Source organism: Lactuca virosa, chromosome 1 (assembly GCF_052849685.1).
Source record: "Lactuca virosa cultivar CGN04683 chromosome 1, Lactuca_virosa_CGN04683_v6, whole genome shotgun sequence".
Lineage (NCBI taxonomy): Eukaryota > Viridiplantae > Streptophyta > Magnoliopsida > Asterales > Asteraceae > Lactuca > Lactuca virosa.
Genome location: NC_136426.1, coordinates 140437478 through 140457763, shown reverse-complemented (window position 1 = coordinate 140457763; position 20286 = coordinate 140437478). Strand labels below are relative to the sequence as shown.

The 20286-nt window shown below is 32.0% G+C and overlaps 2 protein-coding genes across 2 annotated transcripts in view; both read left to right on the top strand.

The window, feature by feature from the left end:
- Window positions 1-214: 214 nt before the first annotated feature.
- The window catches only part of LOC145158986 (peroxygenase-like), a 29097-nt gene continuing 9025 nt past the window's right edge, over window positions 215-20286 (top strand). The window contains exons 1-9 of the mRNA XM_079077861.1: window positions 215-358; window positions 431-580; window positions 804-953; window positions 3370-3486; window positions 3559-3708; window positions 6142-6258; window positions 6331-6480; window positions 9076-9161; window positions 12204-12298. Of these exons, the coding sequence (XP_078933987.1) occupies window positions 250-358; window positions 431-580; window positions 804-953; window positions 3370-3486; window positions 3559-3708; window positions 6142-6258; window positions 6331-6480; window positions 9076-9161; window positions 12204-12298 (1124 nt within the window). The 5' untranslated portion in view covers window positions 215-249. The remainder of the gene's footprint in view (window positions 359-430; window positions 581-803; window positions 954-3369; window positions 3487-3558; window positions 3709-6141; window positions 6259-6330; window positions 6481-9075; window positions 9162-12203; window positions 12299-20286) is intronic.
- On the top strand, window positions 19059-19935 carry LOC145169078 (protein RKD4-like). The gene is made up of 2 exons (XM_079087655.1): window positions 19059-19537; window positions 19783-19935. Exons 1-2 carry the CDS (start codon window positions 19088-19090, stop codon window positions 19933-19935), a joined length of 603 nt encoding a protein of 200 aa, XP_078943781.1. The 5' UTR covers window positions 19059-19087.

The window sequence follows — 20286 nt, the reverse complement described above, 5'->3', positions numbered from 1 at the left end:
AAGTACAGAAGTTAAGTGCAAATGTAGCCATCAAAGAAAATGCGTGTCTACAAAAAAGTTGGACTATTAATGATAACATAGATATTTCAAACCGTAGTCTAGCTTCCGTAAACATATATTGTGCATTGAAATCGAAGGGCCAACCCCTTTGGTTTTACTCACACGACTCTTATACTACTTATTACATATTTTGTGGTTATAAATATCATTGTAATCTACTTCTTCTTCCTCACACATATAGAAAGATCAATGGAGGTGAACAATGATCCAGCTGCAATGGCCACGGTGGCACCAATGGCTCCACTCACGACTGAACGACCTATTAGGAGTGATCTTGAGTCATTCATTCCTAAACCCTGTAAGCTCTTGGAACTTCATGACTCATTAATCATTTTTTCTTTAGTTAGACTAACCATGTGTTCTTCAAAAGATATGGCGAGAGCTATGGTTGCACCTGACATGGAACATCCTGAGGGCACACAAGAACACGATGCTCGTCACATGAGTGTGCTCCAGCAACATGTTGCCTTCTTTGATCAAGACAACAACGGTATTGTTTATCCTTGGGAGACTTACACAGGTAAATGCCAAACTATTTATAAAATTTAAATGGTGTTGATCCAAGTTCGAATCTCAAAGGCTTCACCTGACCTGTGGTTCAAAACCAAAAATATCAAATTAAAACAAAAAAACTCTTTTTACATACCATATCTTTGATTTCGTTATATATTCAAGATAAACAAATTCACAAAAAAGTACCAAAATCACTAGAATAGTTAGACTAACCATGTGTTCTTCAAAAGATATGGCGAGAGCTATGGTTGCACCTGACATGGAACATCCTGAGGGCACACAAGAACACGATGCTCGTCACATGAGTGTGCTCCAGCAACATGTTGCCTTCTTTGATCAAGACAACAACGGTATTGTTTATCCTTGGGAGACTTACACAGGTAAATGCCAAACTATTTATAAAATTTAAATGGTGTTGATCCAAGTTCGAATCTCAAAGGCTTCACCTGACCTGTGGTTCAAAACCAAAAATATCAAATTAAAACAAAAAAACTCTTTTTACATACCATATCTTTGATTTCGTTATATATTCAAGATAAACAAATTCACAAAAAAGTACCAAAATCACTAGAATAGTCCTTTATTTAATTATGGAGAACCTGTTCAAAGGTACCCTTAAAGATAAAACTCGCTACAAAAAGCCGCAAGTACACTCAACCTAACTATGTTAATCACAACGATTAACACAATCCAAACGTAGCCTTCAAGAATTTCCAGTTAAGAGATGAATTCAGTAAGCGACAACCCATTTTGTAACCAGGTCGGATTTACGACCCGCACCTTCATAAAGTATGAACGAAACGAGTCGCGGTCCTTGCCCTTTCTTTATCTCAACATTTTAAGCCCTCTCTTTACAATTTCTTCCAAATAGACCACCAACCTTTAAGTTCCAACATGTTTGACCCCTCAACTTCAATTAATAACTGAAACACCAAACTTTCTAAATTAGTTTACAAATATTCCTATATATTTTAGATTGAAAGAGTTAATTGTTTGATTTCTCAACACAAGAGTTATTTCATTAGTATAGCAAATAGAGTGGACGCCAACCAATAAATGAGAAAGAGACCACACGTATTCAACTATTTCATTTTTCTCGCTTCTTAAGTAGCACACCATGTTTTTTTCGAATTATGTTTTACTGAATTGAGGGTATAAGTTTATATATGGGTTTTAATAGATGGGATTTTGAAGATCTGTACACCATGTGTTGATGTGGGTATAAATGAACATAAACAGTGCACGTATATATAGTAACATACTTGACATAAAATGTTAATCTTGTGACCTAATTGGCATACATTAATGTTAGTTTAGTGACATAGTTAACCTAAAGGCTAAAGATTGCATAAATTAACAACCTAATTAATTGAAAAAAATAGTTTGTCACCCAGATTAGTGGTGCGCCTATACCGACTTTAAACTGGTTTCGGTTATTCAAAAACCGATTTTTAAAAAACCAACTTTATATAGATTGTTTTCGAGTTTAATCGGTTTAGTTTTTCTGGAAGTGAAATTTTGTTAAAAACAGGTTTTAATCAATTAAAACCCTGTTTGATTCGGTTATTTTAGAAAAACCAGTTAAATACCGGTTTTAGTTATTTATCAAAATATATGTCAAACCAATGGTTCAATTGTAGTTGAACCGGTTATTTAAAAACGGTTAGGTTTTGTTGGACTGATTAAAAAAAATGGTTTGCTTTGTGCACCTCTACCCAAAATAACAAGAATAAGATAGTTGGTTGATATATATATATATATATATATATATATATATATATATATATATATATATATATATATATATATATATATATATGTTCATGTGAGACGACCTAATTTTGTGAGACCGTGAGACGCAATAGTAACCACTCATTTAGTAGATAAAAAAACATTTTTAAAATGCAAAATAATTGAAAATTTTCGAATTTTTTTTTTCAAATATTATTTTCAAATACATTGCCAATCATTGTCGAATTCGTCGCCACTAAAGTTGTCCGTCGCCGTTGGTTCCTGCATGGTTGTGAAAACGACGGGGTTTTAACCGAAAATGGTGGTTCGTAAATCGAAATCGCCAGAGAGAGAGATCGAATGAGTGATTTTTGGTCACGTTATTTGGAAATGAGGGGAAAATGTCTCGATGTAGAAAACGATCTTTAGCGGCGACAGATTTAGAGGCAATTAGCAAATATTAGTGACGAGACATTGTGCTAATTGGAGCCTTGAAGGGATGCTTTCTTGAACTATCACATGGATTGTGGTTTACCACAATTAGCAGCGACGCCACCGATAGTGACAGACATCAAAATACGGAGTTCAGATATCTCCGCTAATGGTGTCGTCGCTAATGGTTGTATTTCTTGTAGTGTAAAATGTCATAGAAACCAAATAAAGCTTCACAATAGGCTAACATAGAATTACTATTATCTTAAGTTTCTTTTTTGAAAAAGAAAATTATAGAATGAATAAAGTTCCTTAAAAGTTATATTTAATATTGATTTTCTCCTAAAGAAAAAAAACATGTTATTCGAAAAAATATTTTTCCCAAAATAAATAAGTACAGAAGTTAAGTGCAAATGTAGCCATCAAAGAAAATGCGTGTCTACAAAAAAGTTGGACTATTAATGATAACATAGATATTTCAAACCGTAGTCTAGCTTCCGTAAACATATATTGTGCATTGAAATCGAAGGGCCAACCCCTTTGGTTTTACTCACACGACTCTTATACTACTTATTACATATTTTGTGGTTATAAATATCATTGTAATCTACTTCTTCTTCCTCACACATATAGAAAGATCAATGGAGGTGAACAATGATCCAGCTGCAATGGCCACGGTGGCACCAATGGCTCCACTCACGACTGAACGACCTATTAGGAGTGATCTTGAGTCATTCATTCCTAAACCCTGTAAGCTCTTGGAACTTCATGACTCATTAATCATTTTTTCTTTAGTTAGACTAACCATGTGTTCTTCAAAAGATATGGCGAGAGCTATGGTTGCACCTGACATGGAACATCCTGAGGGCACACAAGAACACGATGCTCGTCACATGAGTGTGCTCCAGCAACATGTTGCCTTCTTTGATCAAGACAACAACGGTATTGTTTATCCTTGGGAGACTTACACAGGTAAATGCCAAACTATTTATAAAATTTAAATGGTGTTGATCCAAGTTCGAATCTCAAAGGCTTCACCTGACCTGTGGTTCAAAACCAAAAATATCAAATTAAAACAAAAAAACTCTTTTTACATACCATATCTTTGATTTCGTTATATATTCAAGATAAACAAATTCACAAAAAAGTACCAAAATCACTAGAATAGTCCTTTATTTAATTATGGAGAACCTGTTCAAAGGTACCCTTAAAGATAAAACTCGCTACAAAAAGCCGCAAGTACACTCAACCTAACTATGTTAATCACAACGATTAACACAATCCAAACGTAGCCTTCAAGAATTTCCAGTTAAGAGATGAATTCAGTAAGCGACAACCCATTTTGTAACCAGGTCGGATTTACGACCCGCACCTTCATAAAGTATGAACGAAACGAGTCGCGGTCCTTGCCCTTTCTTTATCTCAACATTTTAAGCCCTCTCTTTACAATTTCTTCCAAATAGACCACCAACCTTTAAGTTCCAACATGTTTGACCCCTCAACTTCAATTAATAACTGAAACACCAAACTTTCTAAATTAGTTTACAAATATTCCTATATATTTTAGATTGAAAGAGTTAATTGTTTGATTTCTCAACACAAGAGTTATTTCATTAGTATAGCAAATAGAGTGGACGCCAACCAATAAATGAGAAAGAGACCACACGTATTCAACTATTTCATTTTTCTCGCTTCTTAAGTAGCACACCATGTTTTTTTCGAATTATGTTTTACTGAATTGAGGGTATAAGTTTATATTGAGGGTATAAGTTTATATATGGGTTTTAATAGATGGGATTTTGAAGATCTGTACACCATGTGTTGATGTGGGTATAAATGAACATAAACAGTGCACGTATATATAGTAACATACTTGACATAAAATGTTAATCTTGTGACCTAATTGGCATACATTAATGTTAGTTTAGTGACATAGTTAACCTAAAGGCTAAAGATTGCATAAATTAACAACCTAATTAATTGAAAAAAATAGTTTGTCACCCAGATTAGTGGTGCGCCTATACCGACTTTAAACTGGTTTCGGTTATTCAAAAACCGATTTTTAAAAAACCAACTTTATATAGATTGTTTTCGAGTTTAATCGGTTTAGTTTTTCTGGAAGTGAAATTTTGTTAAAAACAGGTTTTAATCAATTAAAACCCTGTTTGATTCGGTTATTTTAGAAAAACCAGTTAAATACCGGTTTTAGTTATTTATCAAAATATATGTCAAACCAATGGTTCAATTGTAGTTGAACCGGTTATTTAAAAACGGTTAGGTTTTGTTGGACTGATTAAAAAAAATGGTTTGCTTTGTGCACCTCTACCCAAAATAACAAGAATAAGATAGTTGGTTGATATATATATATATATATATATATATATATATATATATATATATATATATATATATATATATATATATATATGTTCATGTGAGACGACCTAATTTTGTGAGACCGTGAGACGCAATAGTAACCACTCATTTAGTAGATAAAAAAACATTTTTAAAATGCAAAATAATTGAAAATTTTCGAATTTTTTTTTTCAAATATTATTTTCAAATACATTGCCAATCATTGTCGAATTCGTCGCCACTAAAGTTGTCCGTCGCCGTTGGTTCCTGCATGGTTGTGAAAACGACGGGGTTTTAACCGAAAATGGTGGTTCGTAAATCGAAATCGCCAGAGAGAGAGATCGAATGAGTGATTTTTGGTCACGTTATTTGGAAATGAGGGGAAAATGTCTCGATGTAGAAAACGATCTTTAGCGGCGACAGATTTAGAGGCAATTAGCAAATATTAGTGACGAGACATTGTGCTAATTGGAGCCTTGAAGGGATGCTTTCTTGAACTATCACATGGATTGTGGTTTACCACAATTAGCAGCGACGCCACCGATAGTGACAGACATCAAAATACGGAGTTCAGATATCTCCGCTAATGGTGTCGTCGCTAATGGTTGTATTTCTTGTAGTGTAAAATGTCATAGAAACCAAATAAAGCTTCACAATAGGCTAACATAGAATTACTATTATCTTAAGTTTCTTTTTTGAAAAAGAAAATTATAGAATGAATAAAGTTCCTTAAAAGTTATATTTAATATTGATTTTCTCCTAAAGAAAAAAAACATGTTATTCGAAAAAATATTTTTCCCAAAATAAATAAGTACAGAAGTTAAGTGCAAATGTAGCCATCAAAGAAAATGCGTGTCTACAAAAAAGTTGGACTATTAATGATAACATAGATATTTCAAACCGTAGTCTAGCTTCCGTAAACATATATTGTGCATTGAAATCGAAGGGCCAACCCCTTTGGTTTTACTCACACGACTCTTATACTACTTATTACATATTTTGTGGTTATAAATATCATTGTAATCTACTTCTTCTTCCTCACACATATAGAAAGATCAATGGAGGTGAACAATGATCCAGCTGCAATGGCCACGGTGGCACCAATGGCTCCACTCACGACTGAACGACCTATTAGGAGTGATCTTGAGTCATTCATTCCTAAACCCTGTAAGCTCTTGGAACTTCATGACTCATTAATCATTTTTTCTTTAGTTAGACTAACCATGTGTTCTTCAAAAGATATGGCGAGAGCTATGGTTGCACCTGACATGGAACATCCTGAAGGCACACAAGAACACGATGCTCGTCACATGAGTGTGCTCCAGCAACATGTTGCCTTCTTTGATCAAGACAACAACGGTATTGTTTATCCTTGGGAGACTTACACAGGTAAATGCCAAACTATTTATAAAATTTAAATGGTGTTGATCCAAGTTCGAATCTCAAAGGCTTCACCTGACCTGTGGTTCAAAACCAAAAATATCAAATTAAAACAAAAAAACTCTTTTTACATACCATATCTTTGATTTCGTTATATATTCAAGATAAACAAATTCACAAAAAAGTACCAAAATCACTAGAATAGTCCTTTATTTAATTATGGAGAACCTGTTCAAAGGTACCCTTAAAGATAAAACTCGCTACAAAAAGCCGCAAGTACACTCAACCTAACTATGTTAATCACAACGATTAACACAATCCAAACGTAGCCTTCAAGAATTTCCAGTTAAGAGATGAATTCAGTAAGCGACAACCCATTTTGTAACCAGGTCGGATTTACGACCCGCACCTTCATAAAGTATGAACGAAACGAGTCGCGGTCCTTGCCCTTTCTTTATCTCAACATTTTAAGCCCTCTCTTTACAATTTCTTCCAAATAGACCACCAACCTTTAAGTTCCAACATGTTTGACCCCTCAACTTCAATTAATAACTGAAACACCAAACTTTCTAAATTAGTTTACAAATATTCCTATATATTTTAGATTGAAAGAGTTAATTGTTTGATTTCTCAACACAAGAGTTATTTCATTAGTATAGCAAATAGAGTGGACGCCAACCAATAAATGAGAAAGAGACCACACGTATTCAACTATTTCATTTTTCTCGCTTCTTAAGTAGCACACCATGTTTTTTTCGAATTATGTTTTACTGAATTGAGGGTATAAGTTTATATATGGGTTTTAATAGATGGGATTTTGAAGATCTGTACACCATGTGTTGATGTGGGTATAAATGAACATAAACAGTGCACGTATATATAGTAACATACTTGACATAAAATGTTAATCTTGTGACCTAATTGGCATACATTAATGTTAGTTTAGTGACATAGTTAACCTAAAGGCTAAAGATTGCATAAATTAACAACCTAATTAATTGAAAAAAATAGTTTGTCACCCAGATTAGTGGTGCGCCTATACCGACTTTAAACTGGTTTCGGTTATTCAAAAACCGATTTTTAAAAAACCAACTTTATATAGATTGTTTTCGAGTTTAATCGGTTTAGTTTTTCTGGAAGTGAAATTTTGTTAAAAACAGGTTTTAATCAATTAAAACCCTGTTTGATTCGGTTATTTTAGAAAAACCAGTTAAATACCGGTTTTAGTTATTTATCAAAATATATGTCAAACCAATGGTTCAATTGTAGTTGAACCGGTTATTTAAAAACGGTTAGGTTTTGTTGGACTGATTAAAAAAAATGGTTTGCTTTGTGCACCTCTACCCAAAATAACAAGAATAAGATAGTTGGTTGATATATATATATATATATATATATATATATATATATATATATATATATATATATATAGGTTCATGTGAGACGACCTAATTTTGTGAGACCGTGAGACGCAATAGTAACCACTCATTTAGTAGATAAAAAAACATTTTTAAAATGCAAAATAATTGAAAATTTTCGAATTTTTTTTTTCAAATATTATTTTCGGAATTTATATTTTCCAAAAAAAATAAAAAAAATACCAAAAATAAATAAATAAATAAATATATAAATACATTTTTTTTACATATTCTAGTAGAATATTAGAATATTCTATATATCTGAAAAATCTAATACAATATTCTAACATTCTAAAAATCACATTAGAATATTTACAATGTAATATTCTATTAGAATATTTCACGTATTTTTCAAAAAACGGTATTTTTTTTATATTATTTTTTTTAGGTAATTAAAGTTCCGAAAATAATAATTAAAAAAAGAATTTTCGGATTTTTCCTTTATTTTGCATTTTAAAATTATTTTTAGATTTGGTCTCACGGTCTTACAAAATTAGCGTGGTCCCAAATAAACCTGAACCTATATATATATATATATATATATATATATATATATATATATATATATATATATATATATATATATTCGATTAACCTTATTTTTAACCTCCTATGCCTAATAGGAGCTTGTAATGTTTAGGTTGTGTTAATGTTTTTTTTTTGGCAAAAAGTCTTTTTGATCTCTTAAAAGACCGTTTGTTTTTCAAAAGACAAAAGACATAAATATATTTTTGATCTCTTTTTCCAAGAAAAAAATTGATATTGGAAGAAGTTTTGTAAGTTTTAACCTATATGATATTTTTTTCCGCCACTAATGTTGTCATCACTGTTGTCACCGTAATCGTCGCCACAATCACCACCACTGCCATGCCACCTTCATCGTCATCGCTGCCGTATCCACCTCTACCTCCGCCGCCACCACCATCTCTGCCACATCCACCACCAACACCACCACCGGTATTTTTTATGAAAACTTAAAAAAAACAATTTTTTTTACGAAGACTAAAGATATTAAAAAAGACGTTGGATCCATATTTTATTTTATGGACATGAAAAAAAAACGAAAGACATTTTACTTCTTCAAAAACAAACATCACACTTAATGTTTAATATAAAATTATAATATATATTTTTTTACCTAAAAAGAGAGTCGATAATCAACTTGTAACTTTCATCCTATTAACAGGGTTTCGAGCGATTGGATTCAACATATTTATCTCTTTTCTTGCTGCATTTGTGATTAACGTGGCATTTAGTTACCCATCTCTCCCGGTAAGTTGAAGTTTAGTCTATATATAAAAGCTCACACATATGTTCTATTAAAAATTAGTTGTGAGACTCGTATACTATACGAGTTTATTCTAAAAAAAATATGAAGATCTAAAAATTTAGGATGTTTGAATTTTTAAGGAAAAAAAAAGAAGAATATTGAATTTTTGAAATATAATGTTTAATTTGTATTTTTTTTTCTTTTGAATTTAAACAAAATAATTTAAATAAATATACAAATAAAATAATTGGATTCTAATTAGAAATTATTATATATATATTAAAGTTGTGGAAGAAAGGAATAGTAAACTTGGGATACTTTGTCCAAGTTTGGTCCCTTGATTTACATATCCGGTCCCTGTACTTCTTTAATTAATTTATTCATGTCCTTTTGTGTGTGTTCCATTCAACTTTCCATTTTTTTGGCAGAATTGGTCTCTGTATTATTGTTGGAAGTTAGTAATACTAAATTTGGATGTTTTTTGGCAATTTTGGTCATTATTCTTTACCCATTTTGACACTTTTGGTCCTTGCAATCAATATTTTTACACTTTTTTGGAACCTTTTAATATTTAAAGTTTGGCCACAAAACTTTAACGGTTTGACAACTTTGATCCCTTTTCTAAAAAGTTGCTAATTCCTACCCCTTTAATTCTTTAGCCATTTTCACACTTCTGGTCCTTGTAGTCAAAACTTTTACATTTTTTGTTCGGGGCAAAGCCCGGACTTTTCATCCTTGCACTTTCTATGTCTGTCATATTTATCAATTCGAAAACAACATTGAAAGCTTTTGGCCCCCGCGTAGCTTGGGTAACCTTTCTAGTTTAAAAATTAAAAGCAAAGTTGCATTAATAAAATTAATATGCATCTATAGACATTTTTACAGTTGATTATTATATAGCATGTAATAAAATGAAAAAAAAACAATAAAATGATAAGTGGAAAAAAAAATAAATCAAAAAATCTTAAAAAAAGACATGTGTCAAATGTAATTAGAACATGACATACCACAAAAAAGATCTTTATTTATTACGATTAGATAAAGACAAAACTGCACAAATGGTCCATATGGTATGTCAACAATTGTCATTTTGGTCCAAAAAAGTTTGGAATAGTACTAAGAGGTCCAAAGTTTTTATTTTGTTGCAAGTTTTGGTCCAATTTATTTTGAATTTTTTTAAAATACCGATCTTGCACTTCTATTTTCTTTTTTCAATTTTTTTTATTACAAAACTCAAAAAAGAAAAAGAAAATACCCACTAGACTCTGCCACCACCACCACTGGAATATCAGAACGTTACCAACACCACCGTCAGCCACCACTCTCAAGAAATATCACCAACATTTGATGAATTCAAATATAATTTTTCCAAATCTGAAGAACAAAACATTCCATTTTTCTGATGTTCAAACTCAATCTCAAGAACAACCAGTTTACAATTTTCTAATTTGCAAACTCAAACTCAAGAACAACCAGATCTATAAACCATAACAACAATTAGATTTTTAACAACAATACATTGCTAGATTTGTAAACCACAAGAACAACCCGAATTGTAAAAGCACAAAAACTATTTACATAAAATCGTTCCAACTCTAACCAAACGAGAACCTCTTTATCTATCTACTTGGCAAGTTCGATTTCGGATCTGGAAAGACGAAGAAAGGCGGTTTGAGCTTTGACAACGAACAAATCTTTTGCTCCATCAACGAACACCTTTTCTAAGCTCTTCGACAGTGCTGAAAACCTTTCGACGGAGCCGCCGGTCTTCGAATCTTGAAAGAAGAAGCTAGGGTTTTTTCAAACTGGATGAACATATTGGGACACCACATGCCTGAAACCTCGACGAAGACAATAGTTTAGGGTTTTAGAGTTGTTCAATTCTGAAACCTCCATGGTGGCGGTTGTAACTCGGTGATGGCGTTAAGAATCGACGTTTGTCGTCGTTCTCAGCTAGGGTTTCGAAAACCTAATCTAGATGAGCTAGGTGGCGACGCTAAAGGATCTGTTGAAAAACCTCATCAATGGTGGCTCACTGGATAAGGAGAAAGATGAAGGTGGTGGAGAGAAGGGTGGTGATCTGAGTGAGAGGAGAGAAGGGTGGCGATCAGTAGCGGATACAGGGGCATTTAGTGGGGTGCATCCACCCCACTTCACATAGATTTTTACCTAAATTTTATATAGAAAAATTGTAATTGTAATTGATTTCCGGTTAATGCACCCCATGATAATAGTAGTTTTATACTATGCACCCAGTTACAATGATGTCTGGATCCTCCATTGGTGGCGATCTGAGAAGTTGATGGTAGGCTGGGTTGTTGGTGCAGCTGAATTTGTAGTCGTCAATTTGTGGGGGAGGAAAAGTGATGTTGGGTGAGTCGTGTGAGTGTGAGAGAAGTGGGCGCCATAAAATCGAGGTCGGCGTTCATATTTTTCCGACAGTATAGAGAAAGGGAGTTGGAGGAGGGAGGGAGTATGGGTGGGGTAGGATTATATTTGTTTTTTTTTTGTTTAATTATTAATCAGAAAAATACAAAACTAATAAAAAAAAGAGAAAACCAAATAGAGAGGGCAAAAATGTCATTTCACACACTTCCAGTTATGAAACGAACCAAACTTACAACAAAATGAAAACTTTGGACCTCCAGCAGTGCTAATCTAAACATTTTAGGACCAAAGTGACTATTTTCAACACACCATAGGGACCATTTGTGCATTTTTGTCAAAAATAAAACAAAATATTTCTTAATTTTTCTTATTAAAACTCAAAACTCATAATCAACTAATCTAAACAACTATGACATTTTTATAGCATGATTTCTAAATCCTAGGTTGATCACATTATATATATTTATAGTTTTTTAACTGGTTCAAACATAATATGAATATTCTAAATAAGACTAGATTAATGAAGATCGATGTAATATAGCTATTATGGCTCTCTTCATTTGTTTGAAGCTAATCAAAATGAAGGTTAATTACGAGTTTACGACGAAGACTACACTCTCGATATTTTTAAGTAGTTTTGAGGTTATATAATGCAGGGTTACATACCATCTCTTTTGTTTCCAATTTACATAGCCAACATACATAAATGCAAGCATGGAAGCGATACTGCGACGTATGACACAGAAGGAAGGTACTATTTTTAAGAGTGAAATTTATATTTATGCAACGTTTTTTTTAAGACAAAACCTTATAAATGGTCCTTTAGCCTAGCGGTTTCAGGTGGTCTTCTCTTTTTGAGGTCAGTGGTTCAAGTCTCATCGTGGATATAGGTGGAATTAAGTGCTAGTTTAGAGTATATTATATATTTGTATTTGTCGGTTCAAATATATATATATATATATATATATATATATATATATATATATATATATATATATATATATATATATATATATATGGGAAAAGTGAATATACCCTTAAGGGTATATAACATTAGGTACCCATTTATTTAAAACTACGTAGTTTCGATTATTGGATTGATTTTCTGGGAAAAAAAATACAATTTCCATAATAAATTTGCTGCGTTTCCTAATTAGACTAGAGTATTGATAACATCAACTTACGTCGTCCTCCTTGATCGCCGGCTGCTTATCACAACGATTTCAATTCAAAGAAAAAAAAACGATTTCAATTCAAAGTAAAAAACGATTTCAGTGAAATCGATTTCAAAAAAAAAAAAAAAACACAATCTGTCGATTTCGAAATTCACAAATAACGATTTCATTCAAATTAGAATTCAATTCAGGGAGTCATTGATTTCATTCAAATTGGAATTCAAGTCAGGGAGTCATTGATTTCATTCAAATTGGAGTTCAATTCAGGGATTCATTCAAATTGGGTTTGATTAGACGTTCAAAAACTACAAATCCCAGTTTCCCTGTTTTTTCTTTCCAGAGCACTTCCAAGTAAGTCATTAATCTCGTGTTTTATGACCTATGTTATGTGTATCTGATTAGTAAGTATTAACCGTATTACTTTCCCAATATATTTAACTTTTGCAGTTCTTTATTCTCGGTTCTCATTTGTGTTTAAAATTGAAATTTGGCTGCCACTATATGTTTTAAACGAAAGTATGATGCTACAAAACTACAAATTCCCCGTGTTTTGGTTAACAGTACTTCCAATTAGTTTTTCTAAAACTGACATTGATATGATTATTAAAGTTTTTCAGAATTTAATATTCAATATTATTGTTTACAGGGTTCTTTATTACCTGATGAATCTTTATTTGTTCATGGATTTTAAAAGTGACATTGTTGTTTTTAGACATTGTCATTGGTTGTAATTGTGTTTTTTTATGTATAATGTTTCCATTATATTCAATATAAAACAATTTTTTGTTAATCTTTTATTTGGAAATATGCATCGTTGTCTATTGCAGGCCATAATGAGTGAAGCTGAAGCAAGTAATCACGCTATAGAACCATATATAACCAAAGATATTGGGACAAATGATTATGTTGAAGCAACATATGAATGTGAAAATATAAACAATATCGGTGTGAACATTGAATTTGATGAAGATGATGTTAATGATGTTAATGATGAAAGGATATTGGGAAAGGTTTTTGATACACCCGATGATGCCTATACATTTTATAATGATTATTCATTTATGCATGGCTTTGGTATACGTAGAGATGACACAATTAAAAATCCTAAAACAAATGAGCCTTTTCGGAAGATATATGTATGCAACAAAGAAGGCTTCAAAAGGATGGACAAAGATGCTTCAAGCGAAAATGAGAAAAAAACGTCGTAGAGATGTTAGAACCGGATGTCAAGCAAAGCTTCGAATAACAAGACAGGAGGATGGGAAATGGTTGGTGGACTCGTTTAATGACACACACAATCACGACTTGACCATGACACCTACACAGGTGATAAAGCATCGATCTCATATCAATTTCCACCGTTCAATAGTATTTTGTGAAAAAACGAAATTATGAGGGTACTTTGTGAAAAAAACAGAAGTATGATGGTTTTTTGTGAAAAAAACGAAATTATAAGGGTATTTTGTGAAAAAAACGAAATTATGAGGGTACTTTGTGAAAAAAACGGAAGTATGATGGTTTTTTGTGAAAAAACGAAATTATAAGGGTATTTTGTGAAAAAAAGGAAATTATGAGGGTACTTTGTGAAAAAAACGGAAGTATGATGGTTTTTTTTGAAAAAAACGAAATTATAAGGGTATTTTGTAAAAAAAAACAAAATTATGAGGGGACTTTGTGAAAAAATGGAAGTATCATGGTTTTTTGTGAAAAAAACGAAATTATTAGGGTATTTTTTGAAAAAAAACAAAATTATGAGGGTACTTTGTGAAAAAAACGGAAGTATCATGGTTTTTTGTGAAAAAACGAAATTATAAGGGTATTTTGTGAAAAAAAACAGAAGTACGATAGTATTTTGTGAAAAAACAAAATTATGAGGGTATTTTGTGAAAAAACGAAAGTATAATGTTATTTTGTGAAAAAACAAAATTATGAGGGTATTTTGTGAAAAAAACGGAAGTATAATGGTATCTTGTGAAAAAACAAAAGTAGGAGGATATTTTGTGAAAAAAATGAAAGTATAATGTTATTTTGTGTTAAAAATGAAATTTTTTTGCAATTTTGTGTTAAATATGAAAGTAGGCTGTCATTTTGGTTAGTGTTATGTTAGTCTAGACATAAGTTTGATGGTTTTTAAAGTTGTTGGACGATTTTTCCCTTGTCCCAAAGATGGCAATCCTAAAGAACTTAAGGAAAGGGAAGTTCAAGTCACAAACAATACGACCAAAAACAAAAAATTTTAATTGCTAATTTTGATTAAAAATGATAACTTTAAGTACATTTGTCATTTAAAAAAAAAGGATAAGTACATGCTATACAACAACCACATATACAATTCTTTCAATTCTTCAAGTTTCAAGAATACTTTGTTTTTAAGAAATTCTAATCACAGACTCTATTGCAGCTACAAACACTTTATCATGAAGAGAAGGCAAAGATTCCAACAAGGCTTTGCAAATTTTACTTTGGACAAAGTTTGTTTTTGTTAAAATCCTTTGATCCCAAATATTTTGGGCTCTTAACATGTCCATTATTATGCAAAAATGATTTCCAGATCATGGAACCTGCAACAAGGGTATTTCAGTCATTAGTTAGTAAGGATGTATATAACTTATAAGGACAAGATTTATTACACGAAGGTATTTAAAGGAAAAAAATGAAATATTATCTTTTGTAATGAGAACTCAAACAAGTATGCGTGACTTTGTTATGAATACTTTTAAAAAGATAACAAATTTTAAAAATCTACAAAGAAAAAAAAAGTTAAAAACGGGTGTACTATTAACACCATTTTTTGCATTAAAAATAATGCAAACACGTGATCTATTTCCAAATATATCCCATTTTTGAAGTAACTCCATTTTTAGTGCAAACAAATGATGAGTAACTCCATTTTCAATGCAAATAAATGAATTGGCGAAAAGTAGTGCTCCATTTTTTAGTAATCTTGCTAGCCCTTACTCCATTTTTGTATTGAAAGTGGAGTTTGATTTAAGTATCTTAACACCCACAAGGTGAATCTAAAAATAAAACTAGTACAATACAATTTCTTTAAGATCATATATAAGTAATATAACTCAAACCATGTTGGCATTAACTACCTTCCATATCATAATGCTGATATCAAATTGTTTAGCCTTGAAAGATGACCATGGTGATATTGTTGCACCTATAGCATCCTCATCTTCCATCTTACCTCTTCCTTTTTCTACTCATGACCTAGAATCAACACATAAACTGATAATTTTCATTCAACATATACACCTACAGAAAGCACCTGAATATAAAATGAAAAAACAGTTAATGTCTTGCAGGAATGAAGTATTAGAAAGATGAAAGGGTTAAAGTTGCAACCTTTTGGCATGATGTTGACCGATGAAATTTCAACAAAACTGAACACACATTGTTTCAACAATTTGATTCATACAAAAATGAAAAAAAAAGTGTATGATAGGAGATGACATTTTGTCGAACATTTGGTGTGCTTCTTTTAAAATAGTTGTAAATGAAAAATCCTGTGAGATTCACAAATCACAACTTAACATAAAAAATCTATTTCACATACTCAATCTCAATCATGAATCAATTTTGACTCCAAGTGAATAAGTCTCGATTCTTCAATGATCAAGCTTTCATCCATAAGAAATCAAATAACTTTACAGTTCTACTTTTCTGAATATGTAGCTTCAGATTAAATCAAAAAGAAATTGGGAGATTGGGAGAACAAATTGAAAAAAGAATCGACTTACGATCAGGAGTCTTGAGAAAAAGAATTCGTTTGATTTTTTATGACAAATGAAAGTTGTTCTCTACCTCTGTCGGTAGCGTGTAAGCTATGTATGCCAGCTTTGGGGAAAATCCAACTGTTAGGAAGAATCGAAGGACTCACAATAATCCAATGAGTTGCGGCAAACGCATATCTTCGTCGTAGGAGTGAAAGAGAGTTAATCATGATCGATTTTGTCTTCTCAGTTGATATCCGATAAGGTATGAGGAGTTGATATGTGATAACGTATGAGGAAGAAAGTAAAGCACGGTTAACTTCAAACGACGTCGGATAATTACTTTGGGTACCTAATTTTATATACCCTTAAGGGTATATTCACTTTTCCATATATATATATATATATATATATATATATATATATATATATATATATATATATATATTCCGAAAACGCAAAAACTAAAGGTGGAACGTTATATCAAAATTAACTCATTAAGGGCATGATCGTCGTCTTACTAATCTCATTTAATGTTTAATTTTTTGTGTTATTGGAAATATTAATATAAAGGCCTAAAAATTAACATAATAAATCAAATTTTCAGATTTAAAAAAAATAATAATAATTTTCAATTTTTTAAAAAAGTGCAGATTTAAAAAAAAAAATTGAAAACATGAATTTTTAAAAATAAATTGAATTTTTTTTAAAAAAAAAAAACAACAATTTTTTAAAAACAGTAAATTTTTTAAAAAAGCTAGAATATTTAACAAAAAAAAAACTATAATTTTTTAACCAAAAAATCAACCTTTTAGGTTCATATATATGCATATTTTTCAAGTGCATATATGTCACACCCCCAAACCAAGGATGGCGGAAACGTCCGGGGGTGGAGGACTTCATGTATAGTATCATAACAACAATTGTAATAGTAATTCAAGCAAACACAACCAACATATATATAATTGAAAAAGTTACATCATTGTATGAATTACATGTTTACGAATCAATTACAATATGTTGACAAAATATGAAATAGTAGACGCCTTAGCGTCCCATCCTCAAAAGCACTTGGTTACCTGTTTAATGATCTTTTTGAGTGTCCGGCTTCGCAACGCAAGGTCCATAAACCCCGTTAAACCGTGTTTTAGTGTCGTACACACTCCCGATGAGTGTGCAATAATGTTTTATCGTTTTGGTTCAATGTTTACTTAGGAAATTCAACACACGAACTTTCCAAATGATGTTTCTCTCATTAAGATATTGCATTGTACAGTAATTACATAGTGTAAACCCTAATATACAAGGGTTAATTGAATCGATTGGTTTTGACTTGTTGACTTTGTTTGACTTTGACTTGACTCAATTTTGACGGTTGTCACATCATCCCCCCGTTAGAAGGAATTTCGTCCCGAAATTTGCATTTGACTGGGACATCAAGAGTTTGGGAAAAGATGTGGGTATTTTTGTTTCATTTGATCTTCGTGTTCCCAGGTGAACTCAGGCCCTCGTTTAGCGTTCCAACGGACCTTCACGATGGGAATACGACTTTGTTTCGTTCGTTTGATTTCCCGATCCATGATTTTGACTGGTTCCTCCACGAAGTGGAGATTTTTGTTAACTTCGATTTCGTCGAGTGGTATTACGAGGGTCTCGTCGGATAGATTTTGTCAATCATATTTTCGGGGTAAAAAAAATAAAGTTTTATTAGTTACCTATAGCGACGACTTGTCGTCACCACATGTTTAATCTATTACGATGACTTGTTGTCGCTATAGGTTTTTAACAAGAGCCAACGACATACCTATAGCGACACACAAGTCATAATTTGCATGTGTGAAGACTTGGAGTACTTTCTAACTGGTTCATGTGTGAAGACTTGGAGTACTTTCTAACTGGTTCATGTGTGAAGACTTGGAGTACTTTCTAACTGGTTCATGTGTGAAGATTTGGAGTACTTTCTAATGAAAACTGTGCTACTGGGGAAATTGGAAACTGGTACGTAGCTTCAAAGTCAAGAATATGCAGTAGGCATGTGATGCATTAAATGCATGAGGCACACAAGTCATAATTTGCAGCAACATATACGTATATGTGTGTGAATTGAAAAAGAAGGTTACGGCTCAAAGAATATATATATATATTCATTTTCTCTTCATTTGTTAGATACACAATAACCATAACATCATAGACTATATATATTCAATTTCATTTGTAATTTTCACTAGTTTATATTCCGCGAGTGTTACCGAAATCATTTATCAATTTTTCAGAAGTGCTTAACTTGTTTTGTTGCATTCCCAACAATTTGCTATTAATTACTTCTCCCACTTTACTTATATAAATCATCACATTCTTACCGCGACTTTTAACTTCTCCCTCACAAATGGATCCACCTGCAGATCATCAAAACCCCATAGATGACCTCGATTGGTTTCAGTACTTTGATCATCAAGATCTTTTCAGGTATATATAAACGTCACTTATTACACCATCTTACGCACAGAAAAGTGATTTTGTCGACATTGATCAAAACATGGTTTGGATTTGTAGTGATTAAAAAGAGTCTTTCATCGTGTTGGATTTGATTATCTTGAGTTTTTTTTTTTTTTTTTTTTTTTTTTTTTTTTTTTTTGCAGTGGTGACATGCTCAACCATCATGATTACGAGTTGTCGGAAAAATTGCATGAAGTGCTCGATCAGAACGTTTCCACAGTACTTAACAAAGATCAAAACATCATTTCTAGAAATGAGTTTCACGATTTTGATCCCCTTGAAGATATAAGCTTATGGGATTGTTGGGAGGATGGTAATTTACCATTGGTTAGTTTCAGTGAAGACTGTAAATCCGGTGGTGAGGCTACATGTAGTTCTAGTGCTGCCACCACTGATCACGGTGGCCGGAAGGTGGCAAAGAGATTGAGACCATTGGAGTTTGAAGAGATAGAGAAGTATTTTGGGATGCCGATAATCATGGCAGCAAAGGAACTAGGGATAAGTTTAACAGTGTTGAAGAAAAGATGGAGAGAGCTAAACATAAACAGATGGCCTCATAGAAAACTTAAGAGCCTTCAATCCCTCATTAAAAATGCCAAGGTAAATTATGATAATAACCTTCTATACATTACTCATGCACTTGGTAACCAAAGTAGTTTTGGTATTTTCTAAAATTTTAATCGTTAGTTTCTTTATAACTAAACATAGGTCCTAGGCATATGCCACATCAAATCAATGATTTACTACGATCTCCTGATTTATATTTATATAAACTTAACTTATTGTAAATTTTGTGAACTCACATGAAAAATATATTGTATCTACCTTTAAAAAAAAAAATTTAGGAGTTGGGATTAAAGGAGGAGATAGAGACGTTAGAAGGGCACAAGAAGATGATGGAGAAATTGCCAGGTATGGAATTGACAGAAAGAACAAATAAGCTTAGGCAAGCTTGCTTCAAAGCTATTTATAAGAAGAGAGGACTTAACAATCCTTAGCCATTTTGTTATAATTAGTGGATTTTAATCTACATTGTATGTGTTTTTCTCTTGATAGTTTGATACCCTTTTTAGTTTCATTTTATGTATTTGTCTATTGATTTTTAATGCAGAAAATTTTGTATAATTTGGGTATTATAGTTTGTATTATGTATTTAGCCATATTCTAGATTGCCGACACGACTACGCCGATGACTCTATACCAGAGGTCTATATAAATAGACTTATGAATTTAGTAGGAATAACTTGATTATAATCTTGTGATTTGTTCCATGTCTGATCCACTCCTAAGATTCACTTGACATGCCCCCAGTTATGTGTAATTAAAATTTTATTAGACTGTTGATCCTA